The 16,641-nt window shown below is 35.3% G+C and overlaps 2 protein-coding genes across 8 annotated transcripts in view; one reads left to right on the top strand and one right to left on the bottom strand.

The window, feature by feature from the left end:
• LOC134844738 (MAP kinase-activating death domain protein-like) overlaps positions 1–12,253 on the top strand; it is a 60,371-nt gene extending 48,118 nt beyond the window's left edge. For 6 of the 7 annotated variants that reach the window (XM_063861597.1, XM_063861590.1, XM_063861563.1 and 3 more), the window contains 11 exons: positions 432–1,038; positions 4,596–4,650; positions 4,731–5,052; positions 5,303–5,486; positions 5,882–6,002; positions 8,296–8,512; positions 8,697–8,804; positions 10,040–10,277; positions 10,432–10,532; positions 10,616–10,685; positions 11,374–12,253. In XM_063861597.1, coding sequence (XP_063717667.1) covers positions 432–1,038; positions 4,596–4,650; positions 4,731–5,052; positions 5,303–5,486; positions 5,882–6,002; positions 8,296–8,512; positions 8,697–8,804; positions 10,040–10,277; positions 10,432–10,532; positions 10,616–10,685; positions 11,374–11,564 — 2,214 coding nt within the window. In that variant the 3' untranslated portion in view covers positions 11,565–12,253. The remainder of the gene's footprint in view (positions 1–431; positions 1,039–4,595; positions 4,651–4,730; positions 5,053–5,302; positions 5,487–5,881; positions 6,003–8,295; positions 8,513–8,696; positions 8,805–10,039; positions 10,278–10,431; positions 10,533–10,615; positions 10,686–11,373) is intronic. The other variant, XM_063861583.1, reaches the window with a different exon arrangement.
• Positions 1–16,641, bottom strand: part of LOC134844800 (inhibitor of nuclear factor kappa-B kinase subunit epsilon-like) — a 572,416-nt gene that overhangs the window by 381,787 nt on the left and 173,988 nt on the right. The gene's annotated exons all lie outside the window — the stretch shown is intronic.

Below are 16,641 nucleotides of genomic sequence, written 5' to 3'. Positions count from 1 at the left end.
GCCTTTGGTGTCACGATAATGTTCAGTGCCATTAAGCATAGTTCAATAATCAGCCTGATAACGAGTATTTTGAGCTCATAGTTAATGCAGCTGTTCTCGTGGCCAGAAATACCATCGAAAATAACACTCAAATTTTCAGACAAAAAGCTCGACATTCTTTTTTTATATGAACCTGGTAGAAAATCAAATTCGTTATTTAGCACAGAGAGTGATCACCCAAAAAAGCCGCATCCACGGACAACCGAACAAAGTTTTGCCAAACATGAGCGAGCTAATGCCGCGTGTCTTTGATATTCTTTGTGTTGATGCTCAAATTTTGGCGATCCGCTTCCAAATATTTGTACGACTATCCAATTAGGCTATTCTTTGCATATTCAAAACACTGTTGGTTGCTCCTGGCAGTGTTTAAAACCAGACATTTTGCTTTCCAGGAGGTCAGCAAGAAAGTGTTCAGCAGCATGACGTCAGTTCTGAGAGCCGTCATCTGTGGTCTAGAGGAGAGCATAAAAGCGGCCAACTTTAACGGAATGGCATCTATCTTCATGTTGCTGGAGATAGCATACACACACGTATTTATCCGTGATTTGACCACCACTCGCAAAGCTGTCCCAAACGCATCCGCTGACCTGAGCTTGAAAAAAGTTGAAGGTGTGTTAGACAGCGCGACCAAAGGTTTTAACCAGAGTCTGAATTTCATCCTCACTGGTGAAGGTGCTTTTCCTAACCTTAATGTGCCCCCTAACTCACCAAATGTGTCAAAAATGTCCCAAAATACCCAGAATAACAAAACAGCTTCGTGGCTGGCACCCTTTTCACAGTCTCAGAGTCAACCAGAATCACCAAAAACGGCATCAACACCGGTGCCAGCAGGGGTCTATTCTTACCCGTCTGCTTCTAACGATAAATCTCATGACAATTATAACAGTTCTTCTAATGGTGGTGGCATGAGTGGAGAAGGGTCCTCATTTAAGCCTCCCTATGCAGACCCATTCGCCAATTCAGGGCCAGGAATTTATTCAAACATGCCCGGAAACAGCGGTAAATGTAGTATAATTTTTACTGTTTGTCTGTCATATTAAATTTGTATCACTAAATTCTTTTTGAAGTGAAATTTGTTCATGCTCAAATTAGGTTTTTCGCACTTTGATTTAGAGTCGATGAACGCAGTTAAGACTTAAGTCGCGATTTTTTTTCTCGTTTTTTTTTCACGAAAAATTTTACAATGTATTGAGGCTCAAATTTACTTTTCTGCGGTTTGAATTTTGAATTCTGGTTAAGTTCTGTTCATTTCCTTTGTTTACACTAGCGAACTTAAGTGAGCGTTAGTGTAATAGTACGACTACTCTTTTTTCTAAACTAAGTCGCAAATACTGATGCCACTTTTGGGGCACCTTTACAGCTTTTTAATAGCTTGTGCTTTCAAATTCGATTATGAATAACTTAACAATGTTGATGCTTTTTTTATTAATCAAATGTACTGAAAGAAACTATTTGTTTCAAGCAACATAACAATAATAAAAACTCGATTTCAGTAATTTTCTATTTCGGTATCTCGCAATTTTTTGAAATGCATATCTTATACACAATGAGGCTTAATGCTTTCTAATTTATTACATGCAAAGTTAGTGTGTGAACCTTCAGTTTGTTATATTCCAAAATTGTGTATATGTATATTTGTTGCCACTTTTGCTGCATAGCATTGGCAATTTATTAGCATATGTAGCTGCTTTATTAGTGACTAGTGTTAGAAGATTGATAAGTTTTCCTGGCCGAAGGGGTTGGGTGTGAGACTCCAATTCTTAAAGTCGATGGTTCGAATCCAATACGTGGCTAAGTTTTACTAATTGGAGGCTTATTTCTATTTTTTATTATTTCACTTTATAAAGCTGCTTTTTTTCTGTTCTCGCTAGTGGTTGCGAGGCGCATCCTTGCCTGAGTTAAAGAAAGGCAAACTCCCTTTTCGGACAGCGAAAGTGATAAGGTCACGAAAAACGTGATCGACTTTGAAAGTGGATTTTCATTTTCGGGTTTCCCAGCGAAATGAAAATTTCATCTATTGATCCAGTTTTCTCAAATTGGGTTAATTTTATCAAAAAGTGTCAATCATAAATTGTCAAACGAGCTTACAGGCCAACTCTTTAAGCGTAATGAACGTAGTGAGTTCTGTTATATAGGTCGTGCTGTGTTTTTTTGTTTTTTATCCAGGAAAGTCTTAAAATTTGTTCACGCTCAATTTTGATTTTTCGCGGTTTGACTTGTGAGTTCTTTTTATTTTCTTGCATTTCTATCGTTGAAAGGAAGGCAAACTCCATTATTGAATAGCAAAATTGTAAAGCTCTCGAAAAAGGTGATTGATTTCTAATTTCGAAAATGGAGATTAATTATCAGATTTCCCAGTGAAATAAAAGTTTTACCTATTGATCCAGTTTTCTCAAATTGGGTTTATTTTAACAAAAAAAACTGTTCATCATAAATTGTTCTACAGATCCAAAGAAATTTAAGGCCATCTATTTTTTTTGAAATGTAAATGTTGAAAATTGTTGAAAAAAAACAAGGCGTTCATTTCTCTTTTCCAACTGTTAGTCGGCTGTGTTTTTTCTTGGAAACTCTTGAATTGAGATTTTTTCAAAAAACAAGTCAGTATATTTTTCTGTTTAATAGCATGCATTGACTCTTCCAATTGTCGGATGGCTATGTTTATTATGTTGCCTAGCGGAATAAAAATTACATTTTAATCCAGTTTTTTGAAGTGGTTGAGTTTTTTTCAACACTTTCGATCATAATTCGTGAATCATAAAGCTATTTTTTATTATTTCACTTTATAAAGCTGCTTTTTTTCTGTTCTCGCTAGTGGTTGCGAGGCGCATCCTTGCCTCAGTTAAAGAAAGGCAAACTCCATTTTCGGACAGCGAAAGTGATAAGGTCACGAAAAACGTGATCGACTTTGAAAGTGGATTTTCATTTTCGGGTTTCCCAGCGAAATGAAAATTTCATCTATTGATCCAGTTTTCTCAAATTGGGTTAATTTTATCAAAAAGTGTCAATCATGAATTGTTGTCAAACGAGCTTACAGGCCAACTCTTTAAGCGTAATGAACGTAGTGAGTTCTGTTATATAGGTCGTGCTGTGTTTTTTTGTTTTTTATCCAGGAAAGTCTTATAATTTGTTCACGCTCAATTTTGATTTTTCGCGGTTTGACTTGTGAGTTCTTTTTATTTTCTTGCATTTCTATCGTTGAAAGGAAGGCAAACTCCAAATTGGGTTTATTTTAACAAAAAAAACTGTTCATCATAAATTGTTCTACAGATCCAAAGAAATTTAAGGCCATCTATTTTTTTTGAAATGTAAATGTTGAAAATTGTTGAAAAAAAACAAGGCGTTCATTTCTCTTTTCCAACTGTTAGTCGGCTGTGTTTTTTCTTGGAAACTCTTGAATTGAGATTTTTTCAAAAAACAAGTCAGTATATTTTTCTGTTTAATAGCATGCATTGACTCTTCCAATTGTCGGATGGCTATGTTTATTATGTTGCCTAGCGGAATAAAAATTACATTTTAATCCAGTTTTTTGAAGTGGTTGAGTTTTTTTCAACACTTTCGATCATAATTCGTGAATCATAAAGCTTTCTGTTGGTATGTTTTGTCGAAGGCTTGAAAATTTTCAAAGATATATTCAGTCAGTTTTTCGGGCTTCTCGCGTTCAGTTACTCCGATCCAACTGACCACTACACGTTCTAAATCAATAAATATACAAAACTTCTTTAACAAATTAGTCTAGCACAACTTCATAAATCTCAATTATTTCACGACTGGTGATACTTACCGTCTCTCGGGAACTGAAACACGATTTAAATTTCAAAACCGCTATCATTCTTTTAGAAAGCAAATCGAGATGTAAGCCGTAAGCTTACAAAATGTTTCAGTGTGTTGGGCTTGTTTCTTACATATTCAACAGCAATTGCTCAGCTCATAATCTTGGAAAACCTTTTGCAAAGGAGTATTTCGTTCATCTATTCTCAAGAAGATTTGTTTGAGAGGGTTACGTTTTTTTGTCATTTAATAAAGGATTACTTGGTCTAGCCTTTGTAGGATTTTGCAGATTTTGTAAGCTTATGGCTTACATCTCGATTTGCTTTCTAAAAGAATGATAGCGGTTTTGAAATTTAAATCGTGTTTCAGTTCCCGAGAGACGCTAAGTGTCACCAGTCGTGAAACAATTCAGATTTATGAAATCGTGCTAGAATATTTTGTTGAAAACGTTTTTTATATTTATTGATTTAGAAAATGAATTATGATCTGTTTGTTCTAGGCCTTTTGTGATTAAATGAATTCTTCTCCGAAATAAATGTTTTTATGAAAAAATGAAGTGCAAAAGTTTTTTAATGATTTTTTATTCTAGATTTAGTTAATAGATAAACTTTTTAGAATAATATATGTATTTTTGAAAAAATGACCATTTTTTGGCAACCCTTGAAATATATGGAAATGGAGGAATTTGTCCTCAGGCGCATTATTTGCTTAAAGAATATTTGTAAGAATATTCGCATTTAATTCAGTTTTATTGCTTGGTTCTGTTTTAACTACTGGGATTGTTACAGAGTCCAGGAATCAGAAGGACGAGAAAAATCCCAAGATAACAATCAACAAAAGCAGGTGAGAATTCATGTTTAGTTTTTTTGCCTTTTTTGAATTCGCGATTTATTTCAGCATCCAAATGTTTAATTTCATTTAAGACCCGGATCAATATCGTCATCAAATGGGAACCAGTCCAGTGATTTGGTCTCCGAAGTGGACGCGAAGAGAAGACAGATGGAAGAAATGCACACTATGGATTCTGCTAGCTCAGATAGCACATTCTCAGCCCTCACTCCCCACGCAACAAGTGCTTACCCGAGTTACGGAGGAGCTACGGGGGAGAGCGACGGAGGAAGTAGTGGGGCGGATACTCCGGCATCTGCAAGTGCGATGTCTTTTGTAAATGATACAGGACCTAGGCGAATCTCCCATCACTCTATCCGATCGACCGACAGCGAGTTTGAAGTCACATCACAAGGGGTTCGTTTGATGATGATACTAAAAATTGCATTTCCAGGTAGACTTTCGAGCTGTTTTTGACGTTTTCAGATCTATCGATGATGATTTTGGTTAAGTCACCGATCGTAAAGTAGAAAGCATGTAATCAAATTTATAATTTGTGGAATATAATGAGTTTAAAAAATGTCGCGAGATTATTAAAACGAACTATCTATTAGAAGGTAATATTGTCTGTAATGAATGAATAAGTAGAATGATGCTCACGTTTTAGTTCAGACAGATGCCCCAGCTATCCATGGGAGGAGCCATAGTACCCAAAATACCAAATGCAGTGAAGCAGGTGAAGAGTGTCTACTGCTGCGGCTACAGATACTACAATGGGATCCTCATGCGCCTGGAAAACATGCCGCCCCAAGAGGAGAACCCCAAGAAATACTTGTTCGAAATGGTCATAGGTGAGACTCAAGGAAAAAATGAAATATTTAATTTTTTTGCTATTTTTGTTCTGATTAAACCTCTGACTCATGGGCGTAATTTGTATAGCATAAAAATAAGACCTGATTTATTTCTTCTAGAAATTACGATCATGAGTCAGAGACTTAATCAGAACTTTTCAAACTAGAGAACAGTTTCGACTTATTATTGGGTTACGCATTGTGATTTTGGTTATGTAGCAGTTACTCGTCAGCAAGCAGACGAATGCTATATTAATCTATCAAAATCGAGACAAGGAAGAAATTAATAAATCATAATTTGTTTCTTAATACAGTATTTGTCCGCCTACTGACGAGTATGAATACGCGGTTGTCTATAAATACAGACAGTACTCCAGTGATTTTATATTGATCAGAAAGCAACCGTTCTCCACTGTGGGACAACCTGCAGTTCTGGGAGGACTGTTTCCTGGATGCAGTGGCTGCTGAGAGAGAGGCTGTCGGCATGGACCAGAGTCCTTCTGAGATGATGACCAGGTAATCATCCTGAAAATAGGGAAAACCTTGTCTTCGGAATGGTTTAGTTTTTTCTATAGTCATTGAACGTAGTGAAGGCTCTTACTTAGGTCGCGATGATTTTTTTTCATGCTCGAGCGTGATTTTTCGCCGTTTAATTTTTGATTTTGTTGAAACTTCAAACCATTTCTTTTTGTTGAAAGGAAGGCACGCTTCATTATCGAACAGCAAAAGTGTAAAGGTAATAAAAAACGTGAATGATTACCCAGTGGATTAACAAAATTACCAGTTCATCCAATTTTCTCAAAGTGTGTTAATTTTGTCAAAAAGTAGATTCATTCATAAAGTGTTGTTGAAATTCAATGAGCGTAAAGACCTTTAACTGTAAAAGAATAAAATGATTTTCACTTACATAGGTTTTCGTGATTGTTTCAGGAAACAGTCATAAATTGCTCTAACTACAGAGGTGCATCATTAATATTAATGCTCTATGGTTGCACTTAGGTATATATGCACTTTTTCAATTAATTTATTTTCATTTGCTGAAAAATAAACAATTGCTTTCTCAAATTACATTACGAAAGCGAAACTGGCGCGAAAATACATGAAAGACTTCTAGTTTCAAAAGTGGATTTTTATTTTTAGATTTTCCAGTGTGGAATTGAAATTTAACTCATTGATCCAGTTTTTATTATTGAGTTTATTTTTCAGAAACAAGTCCCACTCAGGAAAATTTTTTGAAATTCAACAAACTGTATCCTAATAGATTTTTTTCTTCGAAAGTTGAAAAATTTTCATCTAACTCTCCTGTTGGCTATGTTTCATTCAAATGGCGGAAAACTTTGCTTTACTCCACAAAAACCAGTTTTGGAAGCTTCATTTTGATTTCCCGTGGCAAATAATAGAAACATTTTTGAATTACTTTTGTTATTTCCCTTGCGATTAGCTAGGGAATTGCAACCGGGCACTAGACTGCCCGTATATAACTTTGTTCACAGGACTCATCTCCTTGTAGAACCTTGATTCACAATGAATTCAAATTTACTAGCATCTCCGGTACATTTAGCCTGAAGGTATCAAATCCGCTCGGGATGACAAATGTTCTGATTTGAATCTGATCAGAACCTGTTTTTTTTTCATACGGGTGCTACTCTGTTTTAAGTGAAATTTTCGGCCTTTTATTTGTCTACCTATGTTTTGTCGGCTTAGTTGCCATATCTTTGAATCGTTTTTTTATTGTACGGAGTTTTCATTGTAGTTGCTTTAAGTGCTTTGATTGAATCCTGCAGTTGGTAATTTTAATTTTTCTAAACTTGAATTTGTATTACGTTTTTTATTTTTTGTTGTTTGACTTACAAACTTTATTCGGGCGAAGATTTTTTGGTCTATATTTTTATCGGTTTAGTGACTTAATTTTGGGTCGTTCAATGAAAACACAGTTTTTATGGATTGGCCAAAATGCTGAAATTTTAAAAGTTCATGACATAATTTTGTATTTGGTTCTACTGGAATTTACTCAAATTTTGTCGGCTCTGTTCCCGCTCGATAATTGTTTTCGATTGTTCGTTAAACGCCGTTTTTTGTGTTTCTGGATGGGTTTTCCGCAATTAGAACGGCATTTGAGACAACAATGTGGATTTTCTTAGTTGTGGTTTTCTAAATTTTTTCATGTTTTTGTCTTTTCTTTCCTGTGTGCTAGCTTGCAATGCTATTTTATGTGATATGGCAAGTGGTGCAAAGCTCCGCTTCGCCTCTGATTTCATTTTTTGAAGGAAATTGTTGTGGATTATGCCTAAGTCACTAACTTTCTGCGCGTTTGTATAGTTATCGCCGCACACGACATTAACTTGGAAAAAAACGACACTAACTTGAAAAAAAAAACATTTTTATTATCTATATTTTTTATGAATGTGGCCGGAACATTCTGTCTGGCTATCTTTTTACTAATAAGTCATGGTTGAAAGTATTATATCTCTATTAGAAGTGGTTTGTTTGATATGGCAGGTGATTCGTGGCTGATTTCCGTAGACTAAACATAAACTTCGTAGTATCTAGAAGCTTATTTTTGCCTGGTGCAGCTTGTATTTTCCAGAACTTCGAAAGTGTTGTTTTTTGAGTGTCTACGCGAATGCAGTTTCGCCTGTCGATAATGCGGTATCTTCGTGAATTAGAAGTCATTGCGAAATCGGTTGCTTGTTCGAAAACAAACTGCATAAATCTTCATATAGTCAGCGGTCAATTATTACAATGGAATCTTAAAGTTGATAGTCTTTCTGAAAGGTGAAAAACAACAGTTTTTTCTATCTCATTTCAGATATAAGACGCTGGGATTAGATGAACAAAAAAGGATCGAGGCGGAGGAAGATCGTCTGCTCTCCACCACTCTTCATAATATGATAGCTTTCATGCTGGCGATGAAACTCAACCCGAAAGACATCAAGAAAAAGGCCAGGAGACTCCTCGGCAGGTCGCACATTGGGCTAGGTTTCAGCAAAGAGGTCAACGATCTGCTGGACAGACTCAATTATCTCGTGAGAATCATGCAATTCGCTCGTGAAATAATTTAGAACGATGAGACTGAATTATCAATTGCCTTTGTTAATGCATGAAGTTTTCCTCAACTATAACTGTCTGATTGCTTGGTTGACTGAATCGATTGAAAATTGAAGTTATGTACCCATTAATTGAATTCTCTATGATTTTGAATGGTTTTAGGCTGGCAATGATATTGACTTGAAGCCTCCAGTGAGCCGACAGTTGAAGAGACAGTGCTTCGTGGTCCATGCAGGAGTGGACAACAAAGGAGATGTGCTCTTTCTAGAGGTCAATTTTACTCTCCTTAGTAGTAGTTAGAACATAGTTGAAAGATGCCCGAGGGAAAAAGAGCCGGGCCCGAGGGCACGAAGTGCCCGATGGTGGCTCTTTTGCCCGAGGCCATCTTCAACTATGTTCTAACTGTTGAAGAGTATGTTTGCTCTTTCTGTTTGTTTTTGCGGCTTTTTTCCTTCCCCCCTTCCCCACCTCGTATGAGCATCATTTTCATGATGTAATGAGTGGCTTTATAAGGTTAATTAGCAAGACCAAATATGTTTGTCATGGCCCGATTAGTCCGCATGCCAATTTTCATGTTAATCGGTTGGTGAGAACAGAAATTTGGTGGGAACAGGGGGAAAAGGAAAAAGAGCCATTTTTGCTCTTTCAGTTGTTATAATCGGGCTTCGTTCAAAAAAAGAGCACGGAAAATTGTGAAAAGTGCGCGAAACTATGCAAATGATATATTTATTTTCTCATTCATGCGTTCTAATATTTCATTTTTCATTCATGCCTTGTCGTGAAAGAACATGTGTGAAAGAGCAAAAACATACTCTTCCAAAAAAAAATCGTCTTTTATAATATGTGTACACACATGTACTTCGTCTAAAACTCATGAAATATCAATTACAAAGCATGGATAGTACGTCGTTCAACTTTAAGAGTAATGAACGTAGTGAAGACTCTTTAATAGGTTTTGCTGATTTTTTTTTTTTTTTTTTTTTTCAGGAAAAGTCTCTAATAACTACAGAAGTGCATTCATACATATTAATGCATTTATGAATGCACTTAGGTATTTATGCATTTTTTGAGTTCAATTGAATTCCATCTGATGAAAGTGACGTAAATAGCACTCTCCAAATACGAACGTGAAAATCGCGCGAGAAAGCGTGAACGATTCTAGTTTCGAAAGTGGAATTTAGTTTTCAGATTTCCAGCGGAATAAAAACTTACCTTTTCATCCAGTTTTCTCTAGTTTGGTTCATGTTATCAAAAAAGCGCCAGTCATAATTTGTTCTAGAAATTCAAAGAGCTTAAAGGGCATCTATTTTTTCTTTGAAATTCGAAAGTTGAGATTTTTTTTCAAGAAAGTCGGTATTTTTTTGTTTATTTGCGTTCATTGCTCTGTTCCAATCTTCGATTGTCTTTGTTTATTGATTGTTTCTATCTGTCATCGAAGTGTAGCTCTGAAGCATGTTTGTGACTTTTTCACTTGCAAACTCAATTAGTTGTTTTCTCTTGTCCAGGTATGCGAGGACAGTGTAATTTTGCGGAGTGGCAACGGGGTGATTTGCGAGAGGATGTTCTACGAGAAACTCATCAATATGTCCTACTCACCCTCCACCAAGGTACTCTGTCTGTGGAAGAGACATGGGTGTGATACTCTACTCTCCAAATACTACACGAAGAAGTGCAAACAGCTCTACTATGCTATAAAGGACAGCATGGAGAGGGCAGCTACCAGGATACGCAACGAGACTCCAGGTATAGAATTATTTTAAACTCATGAGAGTTTTATATTGAGAAGATAATTGTTTGGAAGCCCTAGAGAATGTTATCCTATGCGCTTCGTGTGAGTAACAATGTTGACGTTAATGAGTTTTCACGAGACATTAGTTAGTTATGAATGTGTATTAAGAACTTGGAGGAGAGTTCTGCGTAGAAGACGTGTCGACAGGAGCTTGCGGTGTCTTGCAAGTCACCTTAGACGGAATATCGCTAGACTTCAGTGGCCAAAAGGTTAAAAACACAATTTTCATGCCCTCATGGTTATTACAACAAAAGTGAGAGTCTTACGCTAACTTGGTTTAATTGTCTTTTAGACTTTCATCGATTTGAGAGATATAAAGAAGTGTAACACCAAGAAAGGAAGATTTGTTCTTCAAGAGTATGGTAAGATGTCACTCAATTTTTAAAAAAAAAACTTTTTTATATCTACAAGCAGATCTGTTTGTTTTCATGAAGTTGTGGTCCGTCTAAGTGTTATGAACAAACTGAGTTGTTGGTTACTTAGAGCTTTTTAATTATTATGCAAAATCTAACTGAAAATACAATTCCAACCAGCAAAACAGGGATTGCAGAAAAATTCTAGGTTGGCTAGGTTTTAGAAGGTTGACTAGTGGCATTGTGGCGCTCGGGTAGTGATGGTGCCCAGCAATCACATGATTGCTGGTTCAAATCGCACGTGCGCTGCAATTTGTAAGGTGAGCTCTTGCAAGTAAGTCATAGCTTAAAAGGGCGCTGAATATATGCGCTCATGTTAACCTAAATAATTAACTTCCGAGTTAGGCCTCCTGGCTGGTTGACTAAAAAAAAAAGTATATTTAATTTGGCCGGCAAAAAACCATTGAAATAGTTAGCGAAAAATATGCTCTTTTTGCTCAAAACGTCAATCATAGTCATTCCTATTTGCAGCTTGGAATTAAGTTTATTTTCGTCTCAAAATTTGTTACTATAAACAGGATTAGTGGATCTTTTGAAAGCCTTTTGTAAGATTTTGCAGAATTTTGTAAGCTTATGGCTTACTCTATTTGCTTTTCAAAAGAATGACAGCCTTGTTGAAATCCCATTCGCGTTTCAGTTCCCGAGAGACGCGAAGTGATTGTGCGCAAATACAAGTCGGCCCAGGCCAACGAGATTTGCTACGCAGTTCTGTGTGTGTTCTCAATGGTAGCCGCAGCATCGCCCGTGTCCCCTCCTACTTCCCAAGGAAGCACAAACCGGAACAGCTGTGCGTCCCCTAGCTCCCCACCATCAGTTCGCAAGCAGTAAATATCTTCTATCACGTCTAATCTGTGAACTTACTTCAATTGATATAATGGAGGTCACATTACAAGACAATTCTTTTTGATGAAAATTGTGAAATTAATTAATAATAGTTATAATGTAGCTTTCGGCTGTTCTTTTTGCGCTTTTATGTGCTCAAAGCATTTTATTAAATTCGCTCTCGTAAATAAAAGTTCGAGTTAGCTGTAGATTAGAGTGACAGCATATTGTAGTGGCTCTATATTAAATGCCTGATTTGTAAATTTAAGCCTATGGAATACTTAAATGAATGCGATATGAATCTCGCGATAACAGCTCCGAGAGTTTTGTCGAATAAACCTGTTTTCTTTAGTTTTAATCAAAATTGTTTGTAAAAAGTGGTATTTCATTACTATTCGCTCTTGGAAAGTGCAGTGCAGATAGTGCAATTGTTTGAAGAAAATTCGGTAAATGTATCGATTGTTTTTTTTTCTTTTTTGAATATTTCTGCAACATTATGTACATTTATAAACAATCAATAGTTTGGAAGTTCAACCTTCGATTTGAGCAATTATTTTTCCCCGTAATTCAAATACAATCCAACTGCAATGTGTGAGCTTTTTGATTTGTAAATTTTGAGAATGAACTTATGAATAAATAATCTGTATCCTAAATTGTAAATTTCAATGTGATTATTAAGTGTCAATGAACGAAGTGAAGACTTGTTTTCCCAGGAAAACGTCATAAATTTTTCATCATGTTTTGTCGATTTCTTTTTTTAAATTAAGTTAGTGTGCTAAAGAAAGGCAATTGTGCTCTCTAATAACAAAACTGCTATTTGCGCAAAAAACGCTATTGACTTTTAATTTTGAGAGTCGAATTCTATTTTTGTTTAGAGTTCCCAGCGCAATAATACAGTTACTATTGAGCCAGTTTTTTCTAATTGGGTTGGCAGAAAAAAAATTGCCAATCATCAAAGTTTCTTGAATTTCAAACAGTGATTGCAAACGCTGTTTTTTTTCGAATTGTTTTACAAATTTTCAGCTCTAAATTGTTTTTTGTGTTGGATTTCTTGAGTTCATTGATACTTTCCAATTTTCTGTTGGCAGTTTCTCAGTTTTGATTGTAAAGAAGTTTATTATCTATAAATTTAATTCTATCTATTTGACCTGATGATTCTGGATTTGCATTTGTAGAGAGCATTAGTAGGAGTTGCTGCGTTAAGGTGACAGCTATCGGTCACTTCGTGTTGATAGCTATCAGTTAGTCATTGTACAAAGGCTGTACAATTATTATTTATTTACGCAAGTGGAGAGCATAGTGTGATACTACAAGGCCACGTTTTCTACATGGCCACTTTTCCCAATCTAAATAGCAAATATTAGTGCTCATTTTATTGGCGCCTGTTTCACAAAGTCGGTGGAAAGACCAGCTTCGCCCCTGTGTGCCGCAGATTCCCTCAGTCTCATTTTACCCTGACGGTCTTCGAACTGTTTAACCCTGTTTTTTTTTTTTTATTTCTCAAAAATTAAAAGTTTTAAGTAGGTCTAGTGCGTAAGCCCTTGTGTTAGTAAAAAGAAATTGTTATGGCTTCAGAAAATGTCCAAATTTAGACAGTTATTTGGAAACTTAAAAAAAAGTACCTGCCAAAATTGTGAGAACAAGAGTTCAATGGCAAGAACCGGTGTTAATGATATTCTCTGCATAAGCGGATAAACCGTATTTTTTGAAGAATGAAGTGATGGTCAAAATATTGTCTAATTTTGAAGTTTGATTGTTTATGGCAACTTGATTTTTCTCTTGTACAATTCCGCCAAGTCAGTCATAAATTAAAGGTTCCGCCGAAAGCAGTAAGCATATTACTATATATACACCAGAAAATACAACAAAGAGATTTGATTCGTGGCTGTTAAAGATTTCATTCATCGTCTCAAAAAGATCTAAAGTTAATGGTATCGGTAGCATAAATCTGAAAGCCGGAAGTTGATGTTAATTTGTTTGTTCGTCTTTGACTTATTTTTGATCTTTTCGCTCTCAAAAGGCTGTTGAATTATAGTTCATAGTACCTAACGCTGCGGTTTTGAGTTCAATAGGAAAAACAGTTTGTTGGCAGCTCACCTGCCTAAGCGACTATGTCATTTTTAAAGAACAACTATTGGTCCTCGGAAAAATCAAATAACTAATTTTTGATTGAATTTTGAATATTTTATTTTTTCTTGTAGATAACCTTTTCAAATTTGAGATTCTGAGTTCAAACTGGAGAATAGTCTGTGTGAAACTCCGCTGAATGCGCGGTTCTGCTCATTTTTTTGTACTGAAAGAATTATGGCACTCAGAAAAGCCAACTTTTCAATTTTTTGACCGATTTTGAACTTTTTTGCTGTCTTGAAAACAGTCCACCCAAAGCTGAAATTTTAGGTTCAATAAAAAATAGGTTTTATGAAGATACCCTGTATAATAGACTACGCGTAAATTCGTCGGTAACATCCAATTTTAGATTTTTTAGCCACTGTTTTTGAAAATTTTTGTCTGTCTTGAAAATTATCCTCCGAAGTCTGATAATTTAGGTTCAAGGAAAAAAACGGGTTATGGGGAGCTCCCGAACGTAGAGATACACTGAATTTTTTTAAAACAAAAATAGATTTATACTTAACCTCGTCGAAAAGTATTATTTGTGGTTTTTGACCGTGTTTTGACTTTTTTTGAAGAGTCTAAAATACTATCCTCACAAAACAGATTTTGGTTTCAATCGAAAAACTAAGTTGGTTTGTGAAGCTCGCCTGCCTAAGCGGATGATCGCAAAATTTTCAACTAAAAAAATTCTTGCCCCTGAAAAAGACAATTTTTGAACTTTTTAAATCGTGTTATAAAGCTTTTTGAGTTACTTCAAATGTAACCCTTCCAAAACGCCAATTTTGAGCTCTACCGAAAAAAAGGCTGTGTACAAAACTCCTCTACCTAAGCGCTCAAGCCAATTAATTTAAACAAAAAGAGTTGGTTCTTGGAAGTCACGTTTTTTGTTTTCTGAATGTTTTTTTTTGGAATTTTTACTGTTTTCTTAAAAACTGTTCTCCTAATTCTTAAAATTTTGATTGTTTGAATTTTTGATTGTTTGACCGTTTTTGAATTTTCTTGAACTTTCTTCAAAACGACACACAAAGCTGAGATTTTTGGATTTTATACTTTTTTTGAATTTCCCAAAAACTATTCTACCAAAACCGCGATTATGAAATCAACCAAAGAGAAAAAAAACTGGTTATTTTTGGCTCCCTTGCCCATGCGCTTACCTTTATTTTATTTATAAAAAGTATTGGAGCTCGGAAAACTCATTGTTTTTTTTCCGTATTTTGGTTTTTTTTTTGTTTTTTCTTCAAGATTGCCTTTGCACATCTGAGTTTCTGCGTTCAGTAAAAAAAGTAGGTGCTAGGAAAGTACCTTGCATGAGCTACTGCGCTCAAGTTTTTCTTCACAAAGAAATGTGGCACTCGGAAAAGTCAAAGTTTCGGTTATGTGAATACTTTTTTGAATGGTTTCATCTTTTTTCAAGTTTTATCAATTCAAATCGGAAATTTTGAGTTAAATAAAAAAAAAATTTTGTGAACCTTCTCTGCATGAGCGGCAACAATCATTTTTTTAAACGAAAACATGGCTCCCAGAAAAATCTAATTTTTGAATTTTTGACTGTTTAGGGTCAAAAAAAGGTCGTGTACTACTCCCTTGTCTGTGTGCCAAGTCAGTTTTTTTTATACAAGAAGTAATGGTCTAGGATGCTAGGATGCTGCGTGAAATTTTCCGTTGTCAGCTGCTACGCTCAAAAACTGTTTTGCAAAAGTTGTTGCGCTCGGCAAAGTCGAAAAACTACCCTTTCAAAACTGTGATTTTGAGTTCAACCGAAAGAACAGGTTATTTGCAGCTGCCTAGCCTACGTGTCTATGCCATGTTTTTTTTTCTTAAACTCTTTGCATTCGCAAAGTCAAATAATCGTTTTTTGACCGGGTTACGAATTTTCTCGAAACTACCCTCAAATCTGAGATACTTAGTTTTTTTTAAAAAAAGATAGTTCACTAGGTTGTGTGAAGCTCGCCGGATTGAACGGCTGAGCTCCAGTTTTCTACACTGAAAGTTTTGAATCTCGGAAGAAAAAATCTCAAATCTTCGACTTTTTTGAAACTTCTTTGTTTCTAGAAAACTATTCTCCCAAGTCTGAGATTTTCGGTTCAATCGAAAAAAAATAAGAGATTGTGCAAAAATCTCCTTCTTGAGCGTCTGCGTCCCAGAATTTTCTCCTTCTTGAGCGTCGTTTTTTCCTAATGACTAACCTCAAATCTGAGGTTCTGAGACCAAAAAAACCTTTGGAAGCTCCGTTGTATGAGCAACTGCGCTTAAGTTTTTCTCCAACTATAAACATCTTAAATAGTAAATTACACATCAACGATAAATATACAAACTAAGTAATACATCTCTAACATTCTTCCAAGTGTTAAGAAAACAACCCCCGTTTTTTTTTCAAAGTTTTATCCTATATATAACAAACAACGAAAGCATCTGAAACCATTAAGAGGATATGTATATGATTTTTCTATTAATCAAGTAAGTCAATATAATTTTGACAAAAACAAACAAAAACTATAAACGTCATAATACCAATTCATAAGTTTTTGACAGTAACGATTTCATTTACCAATTACGCAAAAGACACAAACGCACATGTAATATCTCTACATGTAAACAACAATTCACCACACGAAATTACACTACATTTAGGACTTATAGGATATTGCGCAACAAATGCAACATTGTATTCCACACAGGAAAAAGTATTTTGAATTAGTATTATTCTAAATTTACTAGACATTTGTCATTCAACAATTTTAAAAGAAAAACTATCTATTAATATTATTTTTAATGGCTCAAAAAGAAACACAGATTAATTTACAAAAACTCTCTACTTTAAGCCAACATTCCAAATCTCGAAATATACGACGAACAACAGAAGCTCTTAACCATGTTCAAACCCTATGGTTTATGCCACATCTAAATTTGACGTTAGAAAAATTTGTTCACTGCTGCAACTTCCCCTTAATTTTGACGCAGTTTTCAGTAA

This window comes from Symsagittifera roscoffensis, chromosome 1 (assembly GCF_963678635.1).
Source record: "Symsagittifera roscoffensis chromosome 1, txSymRosc1.1, whole genome shotgun sequence".
Taxonomy (NCBI): Eukaryota; Metazoa; Xenacoelomorpha; order Acoela; family Convolutidae; genus Symsagittifera; species Symsagittifera roscoffensis.
Note: the sequence above shows the minus strand (reverse complement) of the source record. Positions and strands in the feature narration are given on the sequence as shown.